General features: G+C 33.6%; 1 protein-coding gene across 2 annotated transcripts in view; it reads left to right on the forward strand.

Annotated features, from left to right (window-relative positions):
* Positions 1-11971, forward strand: part of LOC110030677 (phosphatidylinositol 4-phosphate 5-kinase 10-like) — a 39237-nt gene extending 27266 nt beyond the window's left edge. For both annotated transcript variants that reach the window (XM_020733515.1, XM_020733516.1), the window contains 6 exons: positions 2982-3147; positions 4308-4439; positions 5893-6074; positions 6647-6768; positions 10705-10807; positions 11653-11971. In XM_020733515.1, coding sequence (XP_020589174.1) covers positions 2982-3147; positions 4308-4439; positions 5893-6074; positions 6647-6768; positions 10705-10807; positions 11653-11929 — 982 coding nt within the window. In that variant the 3' untranslated portion in view covers positions 11930-11971. The remainder of the gene's footprint in view (positions 1-2981; positions 3148-4307; positions 4440-5892; positions 6075-6646; positions 6769-10704; positions 10808-11652) is intronic.
* The last annotated feature ends 313 nt before the right edge of the window (positions 11972-12284 follow it).

Consider the following 12284-nt stretch of genomic DNA (forward strand, 5'->3'; position numbering starts at 1 on the left):
TTCCTGCTGGTGTTGGCATTCCAAAACACATCTTGATAGAATATGTATCCATCTTGTTTTGACACTGAGTATCCTCAAGAACCAAACCTCGAGCTATTAAATCTGTAATTGGTTTTTTCCACTCTCATACTCGTCCGAGTATATCTGATAAACAAGTATGTAAGGAGAAATTAACTTCAGGGTGAAATCTGTGGCCGACTGTACCAATCTCATTAGCACCGACGCAAGAGATACCACTTTTTATTGATAAGGTCTGGGTCCCATTGAAAATTTTCCTTCTCCATCAAGTTCCTAAGACAAATTTCAAAGTTACGGTTCATCCCTTCTGTCTGAACATCTGATGATAAGTACCATGCTAAACTGAATTTAACATCTGAATAACTCCATGCAATCTTCCTGAGATGACACAAAAAAAGCCTTCTTTCTAACATGTTGGTTCTTCCTTAGTAGGGTCAACTCAGGAATGAGTCTATAGATCTGAATAGTCTGAGTTTCTCTCATATGGGGTTGTCATGCCTCTATTGTCAGCTCCTTGAACTCAAGACCGCCTTCGACACTCACCCTGCAATTGGTTGGAGCCTCTCCCATGGGCTCAACTGGAACTATGTGCATCTTTTCCTCCCCAACTGGAAGTTGGTCCTCCTTCTTTGTGTCATCACCGTCTTCAGTGTCTACTGTGTCATTACCTAGTTTTTTAAGAACGCTTTGCTCAGTGAAATAGATCCCCTGGTTGTGCATTAAATCAACATGCCCAAATTTGTGACACTGGCAACACTTCGTGACTGTGATAAATTTAGAGAAACAAATTGTTTTACCTATTCTCTACTCTGAATCAACGTTTTCTCTAATGGGGTTAGCTTGGGTGTGTTGTCCTAGATGTTGTCCTGGGTGTACTTTGACTGTAACATCCAAAGTTTGAACTCTACCTAGAAGATGTGGTGGTTGCTCGAGGATCTGGTCTCTCCCTTTCTGAAGCTAAGGTATGAACATTCTGTCTATAATAAGCTGGTAGGAACTGACACTGTGTATCCCACGTTATATTCGGATTCTTCCGTTCTCACATTCGGCTCTTTAGATCACGTCGAGGGTAATCTCCCCCTTGGTTTCATCTTTAATGTCCTTAAGCCTCCTTTGAAGTTGGCGCATCTCTTGTTGTATTAGACTCGGGCTTGTATCACCTTTGTGGCATAGCTAGGGTTTAGGGTTGGGAGGTGAAAGAGGATAAAAAATAAAAAAAATAAAAAATATGATATAAGGTTGCTAATTTGAAAAATCAACAAGGGGGCATTAGGAAAAGTTTTGGCTATGGTTTGGGAATAGAAAAGAAAATTTTTGGTAGAAGTGGCTTGGGTTGGGGCACATTCTTGGAAGCCCAAGGATAAGACTATGGTCGAACTAGCTCTGATACCAATGGATATTGGAGTTAACACAAATCACAATGGAAAAGACAAATATTATTAATGAAAGCAAATGTTCGGTTAAAGCACCACACTTGAATGGGAAAATACAACATAAGACACCTATAAACCTAAAATAGGACATAGATAGGACACAAATATTCTAATTAGGGTGGATCTCGGGGTGGTGGCATTGATCGCGAGAGTTTTGGCCCTCCGATGATGTTGCAAAGTGTGGGTGAAGGCTGGAAGGCGCGGTGACAAGAAAGGATGTGGACGAAGTCCGCGAAGGGGAGGAGTTGTGGCCAGGGTAGCAAGCCAGAAGGAGTGGAATGGATGGTTGGGTGCCTAGAACAACATAAAACAACAAGAAAATGTTGTTTTCGTGCGGCCGTAGCGAGTTGAAATGTCGGCGGAAGTGACGGGGGGATGCGAGGAACTATGGTACAACAAGAGGACGACTCGCGGCAGTGAGGACAGATGGCTGAATTGGGGAAACTGGGAAAACATCGAAGTGCGGCTATTTGGGGGCGGCTGTAGCTGTGGAGGGCGATCGGGAGCTACGTAGGGAAGATGTGAAAAGGGATAGTGAAGATAAACACCACATCGAGAGAGAGATACAGTCGGTGCCCTCCCAAACGTACAACCCTTGAACAGAGAAACAAACGCCGACAGCTGCCCTAATAGAATTCTGAGCCAAAAACTAAATTTCAAATCTTAATACAACGCATATATAGGAAATGAATGAAAAGAAATGAAGGATAGTAAGAAATAAAGCACAAGAAAGGAAAACAGGATTATTTCGGCTCCACCTGCGATATAGATTTCCTTGACACTGTAGCAATTGTAGTACCACGTCCACGGTAAACTCCTGCTCCATGCACCATTAAGGTATTTAAATAAGATTAAACATAAAAGGATTAACTATAGTTGTGAGAAAAAAAATTGTGTAAAGTAGAGCTAATATCGGATGTAGTCTTTAAGAACAATAAAGGACCCCTGTAGCTGTACTCACATATTTAGGTAAGCCTAATGATGATGAAAATAACCTAACTTTAATGTACATCGTTTTTCCACTTGGTTTTAACATTTATAGCATTATTCTTAATTGTTCTAACTCTAGATTTTAAATCCTATTTATCGGAGAATATAAAATCATGAAAATCATGGTCAATCTATATGTTTTGGTCCCTAGAACCTTGGCAATCTCATTAAATTATTCAAAACGTTTTAGCATGAATTTGCAATTAATCCCCATCTCTAGTTCTTATGTCTAGTTCCATGCATCAAACCATGTTACAATAATAGAAAGATAGGAATTAATTGCAATGCATGAAGTTTAATAATGTTATTTTATCTACTTCAGCCGAGAGATGTAAACGATGAGGAAACATAAAAGGAAGATATTGCTTTTGTTTTTCCAAACTTCATTGATTTAAGCAAATAATATGGACCCATACTCAATAATTTGATTTACAATGAAAATTCTACTTCCATTTTCTCTATTTTTGATATATGTAACTACGTTGCATTTTGAATGTCCTTCAGCCAAGTGATTTGCTTCGTTACTTGTTGAATTTGCAGCATTCTTCAAAAATATGGGAAAATTGATGGCAATGATTATATGACCTCAATATGTGCTCAAGAGACAATACGCCAGCTTGGTTTATACAGGAAAAATTCTTCTAGAATTTATTTGCCTAATGATGATAAATTTTTTATCAGGACCATAAGCAAATCTGAACTGAAGGTACCCCCTCAAGCTTATTGGGTAATGAGAAGCTTGAATATTTATTTTTTAGAAGAATTAATTTGCAGAAGGTACTTATGTAGCATCCTAATCTTTATGTAATTAAAGCAGTTTGGTCTCCTATACATGACTCATGTGTTGCTGAATGACCTAATTGGTTTTATACTATACATGACGCATGGGTTACGGAGTATATATTCAAACACTATCTAACTTTTTTGTAAAGTTATTTTCAACTACATGATATTGATGACTTATTTGCAAAGCATAATAGTTTGTAGCTTCCCAGTATCATGGATATGAATTCACCATTTCTTGCCACACTATTGTATATTTTATTTCTTGAGAGTACGTTATTGCCTTTTAAAAAGTGCAATATTTTAAGGTTGGTCTCCTATCATTCATAGCAATTGTATAATATACATTTTTGTAAGCTTTAAATGTTAGGTATTTCACTTTTTTAAATAGAATTCCATTTCAAAGCATATCCAGGTTTATGATAAATTTTATATGGCTTTTGATAAGTTTGCATCCCAACTTTTCTATTTCTTTCAACAGATTTTTCAAATATTTTTATCTGTGATATGAAGATTCTATGTTAAGATTTGCAACTTTAATGCAAGATGTATTTTAACTTGCCTAATTTTTTGACTTCAAAGTTCAAACTGAGTCACTAATTGTCATGATAGTATTATCAGCATAAACTAGTAGCATTGAGACTTTCTTTGAAGCCATATTTTTCGCAAAAGTATATGGTTTATTTAATCTTTTTTGTTTCTCATGTTGAGTATTTCCTTGGCAAACCTTCCAAACCAACCTCCAAGAGAATTTTTTCAACCCATATAATACTTTTTAACTTTCTGCATAATATATATCCTTTTTATATTTGTATATTTTTTTAATTGTTTATTTTTGTGATTATGAATACAATAAGTAGCCCAACTTCTTGCTTAAAAGAAAGCGCCCAAAGTTTGATTAGACTGATTGCAGTGCCACTTGTTGTTCACAGCTTGGTTCTAGGTTCAAATGCTGCACCAAAAAAAAAAAGAGTGGCAAAATTGGAATCTTAAAGCTGAAATCAAATTTTTGGAAAGGGTCTGATGATGTTTGTGATGAGTATATTAAAATTTTAGTGCTCTTTTTTTATCTTGTTGATGCAGGTTTTCTTAGAGAAGCTGCCAAATTATTATCACCATGTAAGAAAATACAAGAACACTTTGTTATCAAAATTTTATGGGCTTCATGCTCTGAAGCCATCTGGACGGCAGAAGACAGGTCAACCCTTTTCTAAAGTATGTAACCTTTCTATTTCTTAATTCTCCTATGGGTCTTGATGTAAACTTCCCTTTACGTCCTTGTGCTTAGGTCCAATCTCTCCATTTCCAGCTCATGCAAATCTTTGCATGCCTTCTTTTCATTAAAAAGAAAAAATAATTTGTCTGGATCTATCATGATGCGTACAGATTCTAATGCACTTATGGTTAATATAATTCCGTAGATTTTTATGCGGGTGTTGGGTTCATACTTCATCCATGCATTTCTCATTTATGCATGCATGCAAGTTATTCAAAGTTGTAGATGTGTATATTTAATGAATAAGCATGTATGCATGTTGATTAATAATATAAACATGCATGTATGCCTGTTGATTAATAATATAAACATGCGTGCATGTAAACATGATCCTTACAAAACCTTTTTTAATTGATATCATTCCAACGGTCCAGTTAATTTTGATGGAGTTGGCAAATATAATTGATATCGAATTCTGACAAATTTGAAATGAATGTCACACCTTGAGTAGAATTATATAAAAAATTATGTTAAATGGGAACATATCGAGCTATTTGCTCTTTTGGAGTTCTATATATAGATTTTCTTAAGGGAAAATTTACATACATACCATACAGTTTTTATGTATTTATGTATCTAACACCTAAATTTGATATTTACATTTATAACACCTTAGTGTTATAAACATATGCATGAAAATGTGTATTTTCACTTTTTAAAAGTTAGTTTAATGATATTGTTTATATGCTGTTAAATGATTGAGTGTTATGTATGTAAATATGAAAGTTTAGGTGTCATATATGTAAATACTTAAAACTTGTGTGGTATGTATGTAAATACCCCTTGTATTAATTCACTTGTTTTGGCCAGGCATAAGAAGTGTCAATCTCTTCAACATGCTTGAAATGGTATTTCCATTATAACTGTGCATTATGTGTTCTCAACAAGGACTATTTGACAAAAAACAGCACAAACAAATTGCAAGTGTACGATCATCATTTGTTACATTATTTCCTTTTAAAGTTATAGAAAGGCTTTTATCACAGGAATAAGAGTTGGGCCAACAAGAAAAGTTCTAGCTCTTTCTAATGCAGTGTATTTCACAGTAGAACCTGTGACAAGTGATACTGAACTAGTTTAGTTTGTATTATTTAATTAGGCTGTACCAATCCAATATGAAATTAATGATTTTATCAATAAAAAAAATCATTCAGAGCTTAACGCAGAATTTGCATTTAATTTTTTCTTGGAGAAACACTCATCTCGCCAACCGAAATCAATATTTTTTACGTACTTCTCCAATACAGAAGTTGGCCCACAACCTTCTCGTATATTGTGCTCCTCTTATGTATATTGTGCTTCTCTTATGTTTAACGGACCACATAAATGTAAAAGCATTGCTCTTTTTTAAATTTCTCTGGGTGAAGTGCATAACGTTTTTTTCTCAAACAGGTTTATTTTGTTGTTATGGGAAACGTGCTTCACTCAGATCTGTGCATCCATAAGCGTTTTGATCTCAAAGGATTTAACAGGTCTGGTTCAAGCAGAACAGGAGTTGAGGAGAGCAGCACAAATGAGGATGATCTTGACATTTTTTTTCATCTTGATACACCAATAAGAAACATGTTTATATCGTAAGACCCCTTTAATTGCTTCTATGAACTATGTAACCTTTTTATGCTCTTGAATCTTGTTTATTCTTAATTTTAGTTATATCTATTCTATTTTGTCATTTTTATATATGATGTAGTGTTAACGTTTTAGTAAAATTTAGGAAGATTAACATACATAACACTCTTTTCTTATGTATTTACATGCCTAGCATCTATACTTTAACTTTTATATACATGCCACCTTACCCACATTAAAAGGTGTATTTCACTTTTTAAAAGTTAAAATTAGAAGTATTTTTGATGTGATATGAAAGATTTGGGTGGTGTAAATGTAAAAAATGAATTTTAGGAGCTAGATATGTGAGTACATAGGAATTGGGTGGTATGTGTGTAAATGCCCCTAAAATTTTGGATGTTCCAATCCGAACATTATCCAATCCAGGAATATGTATACGCTGGTAGATTGAGCTTTTCTTCGTTATAGCTTTTACCCTCTCGATTATATTTTAACAGCCTGGCTGTGGACTGCTTCACATCAATTCATATAACGTTGTCTTTCGGACATTGTTTTTCCTTGCATTTTTCTTTTACAGGCAAGTCAAACTTGACTGCAACTTCTTGGAAGAAATAGGTGCTACAGATTATAGTCTTTTGCTTGGATTACATCTCCCCTCTACAACACTTGGAGATCCTGCTAAAAGCTCCGTTTATACAGGTTTATGTACTTTTCTTTTTTGCTGCTTTTCTTCCTGGTCAAAAACTTTAAGTAAATTAATTTTCAGCGCATGCATTACACTTGGCATTTCTACAGTCTTTTTTAATCAAATCTCTAAGGAGCTGTCTGGTTACTGATTTAGAGCAGGATTTAACCTAGATTTAAACTAAATTTTGGCAGATGGTTTGTTTGGACAAAATAAAGCCACGGATTTGATAAATCTTTTCAGCTGTAAATCTAGGATTTACTAAATCCCATTGATTGTTCGATTTAGTAAATCCAGGAAAGTGCGCTCACATGGAAAGTAAGATGTGAAGTAAATCTTCCTCAATGGATTCAGATATGAGCTGAGCGAAACAAGGAGAAAGATGGGAATTTTGGGTCTTTATTTGTCGCGATACCATTGTTGCCTTTCTAGCTAACTCTAACCACGACTATATCGCGAGGACTCGGTCATGAAGGCGGTGGATTTGAGAAAAACTGGGATAGGGAAGGGACATAGGCAAGGGCTTATGGCAAAGAGGGAAATGGTCTTTAGGGAAACTGTGAGAGGATGGAGTGATTTAGGCAAGGATTTCAGGCAGAGGGGAGTAGGGGTTTTAAGTTAATTTTATCAATTTAATTGATTAATAATTAATAATTAATAATTATTTTATCAATTTAATTATAATTAGATAAATTTAATTGTAATTATTTAACTGTTAAATAATAAAAAATAGTAATAAAATTTTGTTAGTTAAATTCTAATTAATTAGTAATTGATAAATGTTAAACTATTGCTTAATAAATAGTAAGTTAGTTTAATAAACTTTTTATTAATAATTAATTAATTTATCAATAAAATTAATTATTAATTAGCATAGTTAGAAAAAAAATTAAATTAAAAAAAATTAAACTTACTAATTAGTATCTATTGTAGTAATAAAATAATCAAAGTTTAATTATGTTTCTATATTCTAACAAATATGAAACTTTTAGGCAGTGTTTGGTATCACTTTCTGTTTTTTTGTTTTTGTTTTGTTTAGTCTATTTTATTTTTTATTTTATATTTCTAGAAAATGTGTTTCTTATTGTTATGATTTATTTATTTTTAAAAATAAAAAATATAAAACATATTTGGTTGGATATTTTCTATATTTTTAATTAAATCCTATAATTTTTCAAAAAATATCTATGTAAATAATGACATACTCATATATATAGAAATTATCATAATTTTACAGAAAAAATATCAAACTCGGCACAACAGAGGGTGTTGCATTTTAATTTTAGACTAAAATAACACTTTCTATGTCTGATAATAAAGCAAATGATATTTTAACCCCAAATAAAATAAAGCTAACATTAAATTGATAACATTATAAGATATAAAAAAAAATACAAGCTAATTAGTAAACTCAGTTGTGTGTGGCTCCAAAGTCTTTGGCAACACGGTCTCAAAATAGTGTCATCTACTGCAACTAAGATTGAGAAACATTAACTTCAATAGCACTTTGTGAGGCAGGAGTTGATGTAGATCCTCTTTCTGTGCCAACTATAAAATTTTCATTAAGAAAGAAGTGACGTTTGTTTTAAGTCAAACTTAAATAAATACAACAAACACGTTTGAGCAATTAGAACATAAAACAGAAAACAAGATTTGAATCTCTCATTGCCGATGTGTCGAAGCTCGAACCTTACAAGCTTATCTCCAACAAATCCCCTAAGCATCTAACAAGTCCAAAAAATCACAACAAATGAGTCTTAATCAACAACACTAGAAATGAGTCCCAATGATCTTGTATGCTCAAACAACATCAACCATAACTATAATGGCCTATACAATGGAATGCCTATACAATGGAATTACAATGGAATGGGAGCAACTCTCTTACATTTATTGGGCTAATATCCTCTTGAAATTTCAAATTAATAAATGAGTTCTCACCTCAATAAAAAGATAAAGGACATAACACAATGCTCCGCTGCAACTATTCAAAATTTTCTTGTCTCAATAAGTGCTTAACAACTCGTTTTGATTCCTATCACATCAAAAATATCACTATTTTAGCTGTAGAAAAATGAAATGCACATTTTCATGCATAAGTGATATATACGTAAAAATTAAAGCATGGGTGTTAGATATGTAAAAACATACAAATTGAGTGATTTGTATGTAACTATTCTAATATGCTTGTATGATCCCTCTCGTTGAACTCAAACTATTTCCCAAAAAAAAGGATGAATCAGTTAGCTAGCAGTAAAACATCACTTCAGCGAAGATAATCAGCCATATGAATTCTTGAGCCTCTCCGCCTTCATCTATGTACATGATGTATAGAAATGCTTTAAAAAAATAAAAAAAATATGCAAACATTTTGTAGGAAATTGCTGGAAGATAGATTTGGAAACCCTAAGAATCAAATGCAGCACCTCGTAGCCCATGTCGGTTTTAGGAGGCTAAAATTCACAAAAATAAAATGCCTACTCTAATGAACAAATCTTATGGAGTTGCTTTCCTTCTCGGGCAAGATGAACACTTGAATTCGACCTCCAATGTTGATATTAATTGATCTTTGCTTTCTCCTTCTCTGTAATTAGAATATCTTTCTCCTCTCACTGCTCTTTCACTAAAGGAGCTAACAAGATCCCTCCAACTTCTAATAAAGGCAAACCGAGGGGTTTTCGCGCCATGGCATTTGCTGAAGGATCGCACTTCCCCGCTTAAGTGGCAATGGGAGATTCAAATGCATGTTAGCAGCGTGAAGGAGATGGCCTCTGTCCCCGATGCCGCTGCTCTGTTCACCTTCCATGGCTTCTTTGCTTTACTATTTGGGGCATTTACATACATACCACACAATTCTCTATGGCAAGCCTTCGACACGAAGGCGAGAGTTTCAGGCTGAGAGGGAAGGGGGTTGTGAGGTCGGCTCTATCGCGAGACGGGGCGAGGTGCTGTTTTGGTGTTTTAAAAATAGAAACAAATATGCTTTTTTTACTGTTTTTAGTATTTTAGAAATAAAAGTGTTCTTCCAAAAAATAAAAAACAGAAATAAAACAAAAAAAGATAAGCAAACGCTGTTTTTATGTTTGTTTCCTATTTTTTATTTTCAAAAATAAAAAAAACAAAAAAACAAAAGTAGATCGCAAACAGCCCCTTAAATTTTGACATAAGTTACGAATCAGTTTTACATGATTTACTAGATTTAATTAAATTCACTTTCAAACAATTTTTAGGATTCAACCATTTAAGCATTTATGAAATCCAGATTTACTGGATTTCCTAATAACTTAAATCCGAGTAGCTGCCAAACAGCCCCTAAGTTCTACAGGTAGAATTTGAGCAAATATTTATGTAGTTTTACATTTTGTTTTTGACGAGCCATCTTCTGAAGTTCTTGTTGTCCTTTTAATCTCTCTTTTCTTCAACAACTATCTTCTACTAAACACAGGTAAATGCAGAAAATATGCATGCTTTGGTTATTTCATCTGAAGAATTAAAATACTTTTTGTTCTTGAAGGTTTTGGATAGAGATCAGCCAGAGGTAGTTGTCAGTTCTTATTAAAGAAGTCTTATGCCGTCCAAAGTATATCTGCTTTGTAAAAGCCATGAAATAACAATTTGATTATGTGCTTAGTTGAAGATCAAATAGTCTAACAAATTATAAGTTTTTTTTTTTGAGCTAAAATTAATTCAAGCTGTTTAGTTGGAAGCAAAACAAGTAGTGTTTTGAAATGTAGCAAGTCTAAATTTGATCCAACTTGTTTGGTTGGAAGTAATATTCTTATGAATTTCACATCCACTCTTTGGTTGAGCATAATTCATATCCAATATTCTTAAAAAATATTATCATATCCTTGAAAGCACGGGGACCTATTACCGGCTCATCGGCTAGTAGCCTGCTAGCCATCTGGCACAACCTTTTTACTAAAATTATATTCCTGCTTCATTCTCAGATGATCGAAAGAGTATTTCTTCTCGAGACGGAAGTTTCCTAAGTGAACCAGATGAGGATTTATTGACCACCGATAGTACACAATCCAGCAGCAGTACTGATAAGTAAGTCTTCCTGATGTTTTATGACTTGTCCGAAGTTGGTTTTCCGATCAAGTCTTCACAATATTTTGGTCCAGCTTTGAATCCTTTTTCTCCATGCTGTTTGTGTCAAGTGCTGCATTTGCGATCTTATGCTCATCTCAGGAACTGCTGAATCTTTATTTTTGCCAATTTTTCTCACGATCTGCCCAAATCACTATGAAAATTTTGATAGCATGACAGGTGGACATAATATTTTTTATACTTCACAAAAATACATATGTAACCTGCCATATATAATGTGCATTTACTTTCACCAAAATGGCTAATCTCAAAAAGAGAACTGTCATAATCTACCAAAAAAAGATTATCCATAAAACTTTTTTTCACTGCATATCTTAGAGTTTCCAAATCCTGACTATTTCTAATATTCTGTTAACATATTTAAGATTTTGAATGACTTAATCTCACTCGTAAAACAGACTCACTATCACAAACCTCTACAGTGATTCCTACTCAATATCTTTATTCAATTTAAATGAAAAGAAGAGCATGGGACGAGTTTTCCATTCTGCATGTAATGATAATATAACAATCAGGAGGTTAAAATGGAGATCTGCATGCCCATATATATAAAGTGGTGTTCCAGAATGTGAAGAAAAAAAAGCTAAAATTGTGCCAATGCAACTTTAGCAGGCATCACTGTTTTTTCCTCAATGCAACTTTCCATATTCTCACTCATCATAAAAATGCAATTGAATGAACACGATAATAGAATTCTTGATGAAATTAACCATTTCATAAAAAAATGCGTTGATGGTTAAGAGTTTCTTGGTATAAATAAAATTGATGTACTGATTTTGTTACAGAACACAACCAAAGTTTGGAGTGAAATTGTTGGCACGGGCATTCAGGAAAAATGGAATTGGAAATTTGTCAAACCTTAGAACTTCGAGGAAGGGGAGAACATATAACATCATTTTGTTCCTTGAAATATCAGATATACTACAGTTCTATGGAATGGCTAAGCGTGTGGGGAGTGTCTTCAAATCTGCATCTGGAGGGAATCCTAAAGCTTATTCTGCTCGTTTTCAGGATTTTATCTCCCAAATTTTTCCCGAAAATGATTTCAATGTAAATATTTAAATAATCTTGCTGGTGAAGTTTAAATTTGGAGCATTTACATACATACCATACAATTCTATGTATTTACTTATCTTAACACCTAAACTTTAATATTTACATTCATCTCACTCAATTTTTTAACATTGCTTAAAAAAATACCACTTCTACTAACTTTCAATAGTCAAATGCAGCTTTTTATGCGTAGGTTTATAGTACCAATGTGTTGTAACTGTAAATATCAAATTTTAGGTGCTACATGTAAATCCATAAGAATTATGTGGTATGTATGTAAATTTCCCATTAAGTTTTCATTCAACAGCTCTTTTTTTTTTCTTTTCTAATCATCTCCACTTACGACTGCAAATGTGTCATTTGC

The sequence above is a fragment of the Phalaenopsis equestris genome, unplaced genomic scaffold, assembly GCF_001263595.1.
Source record: "Phalaenopsis equestris unplaced genomic scaffold, ASM126359v1 Scaffold000750, whole genome shotgun sequence".
NCBI lineage: Eukaryota > Viridiplantae > Streptophyta > Magnoliopsida > Asparagales > Orchidaceae > Phalaenopsis > Phalaenopsis equestris.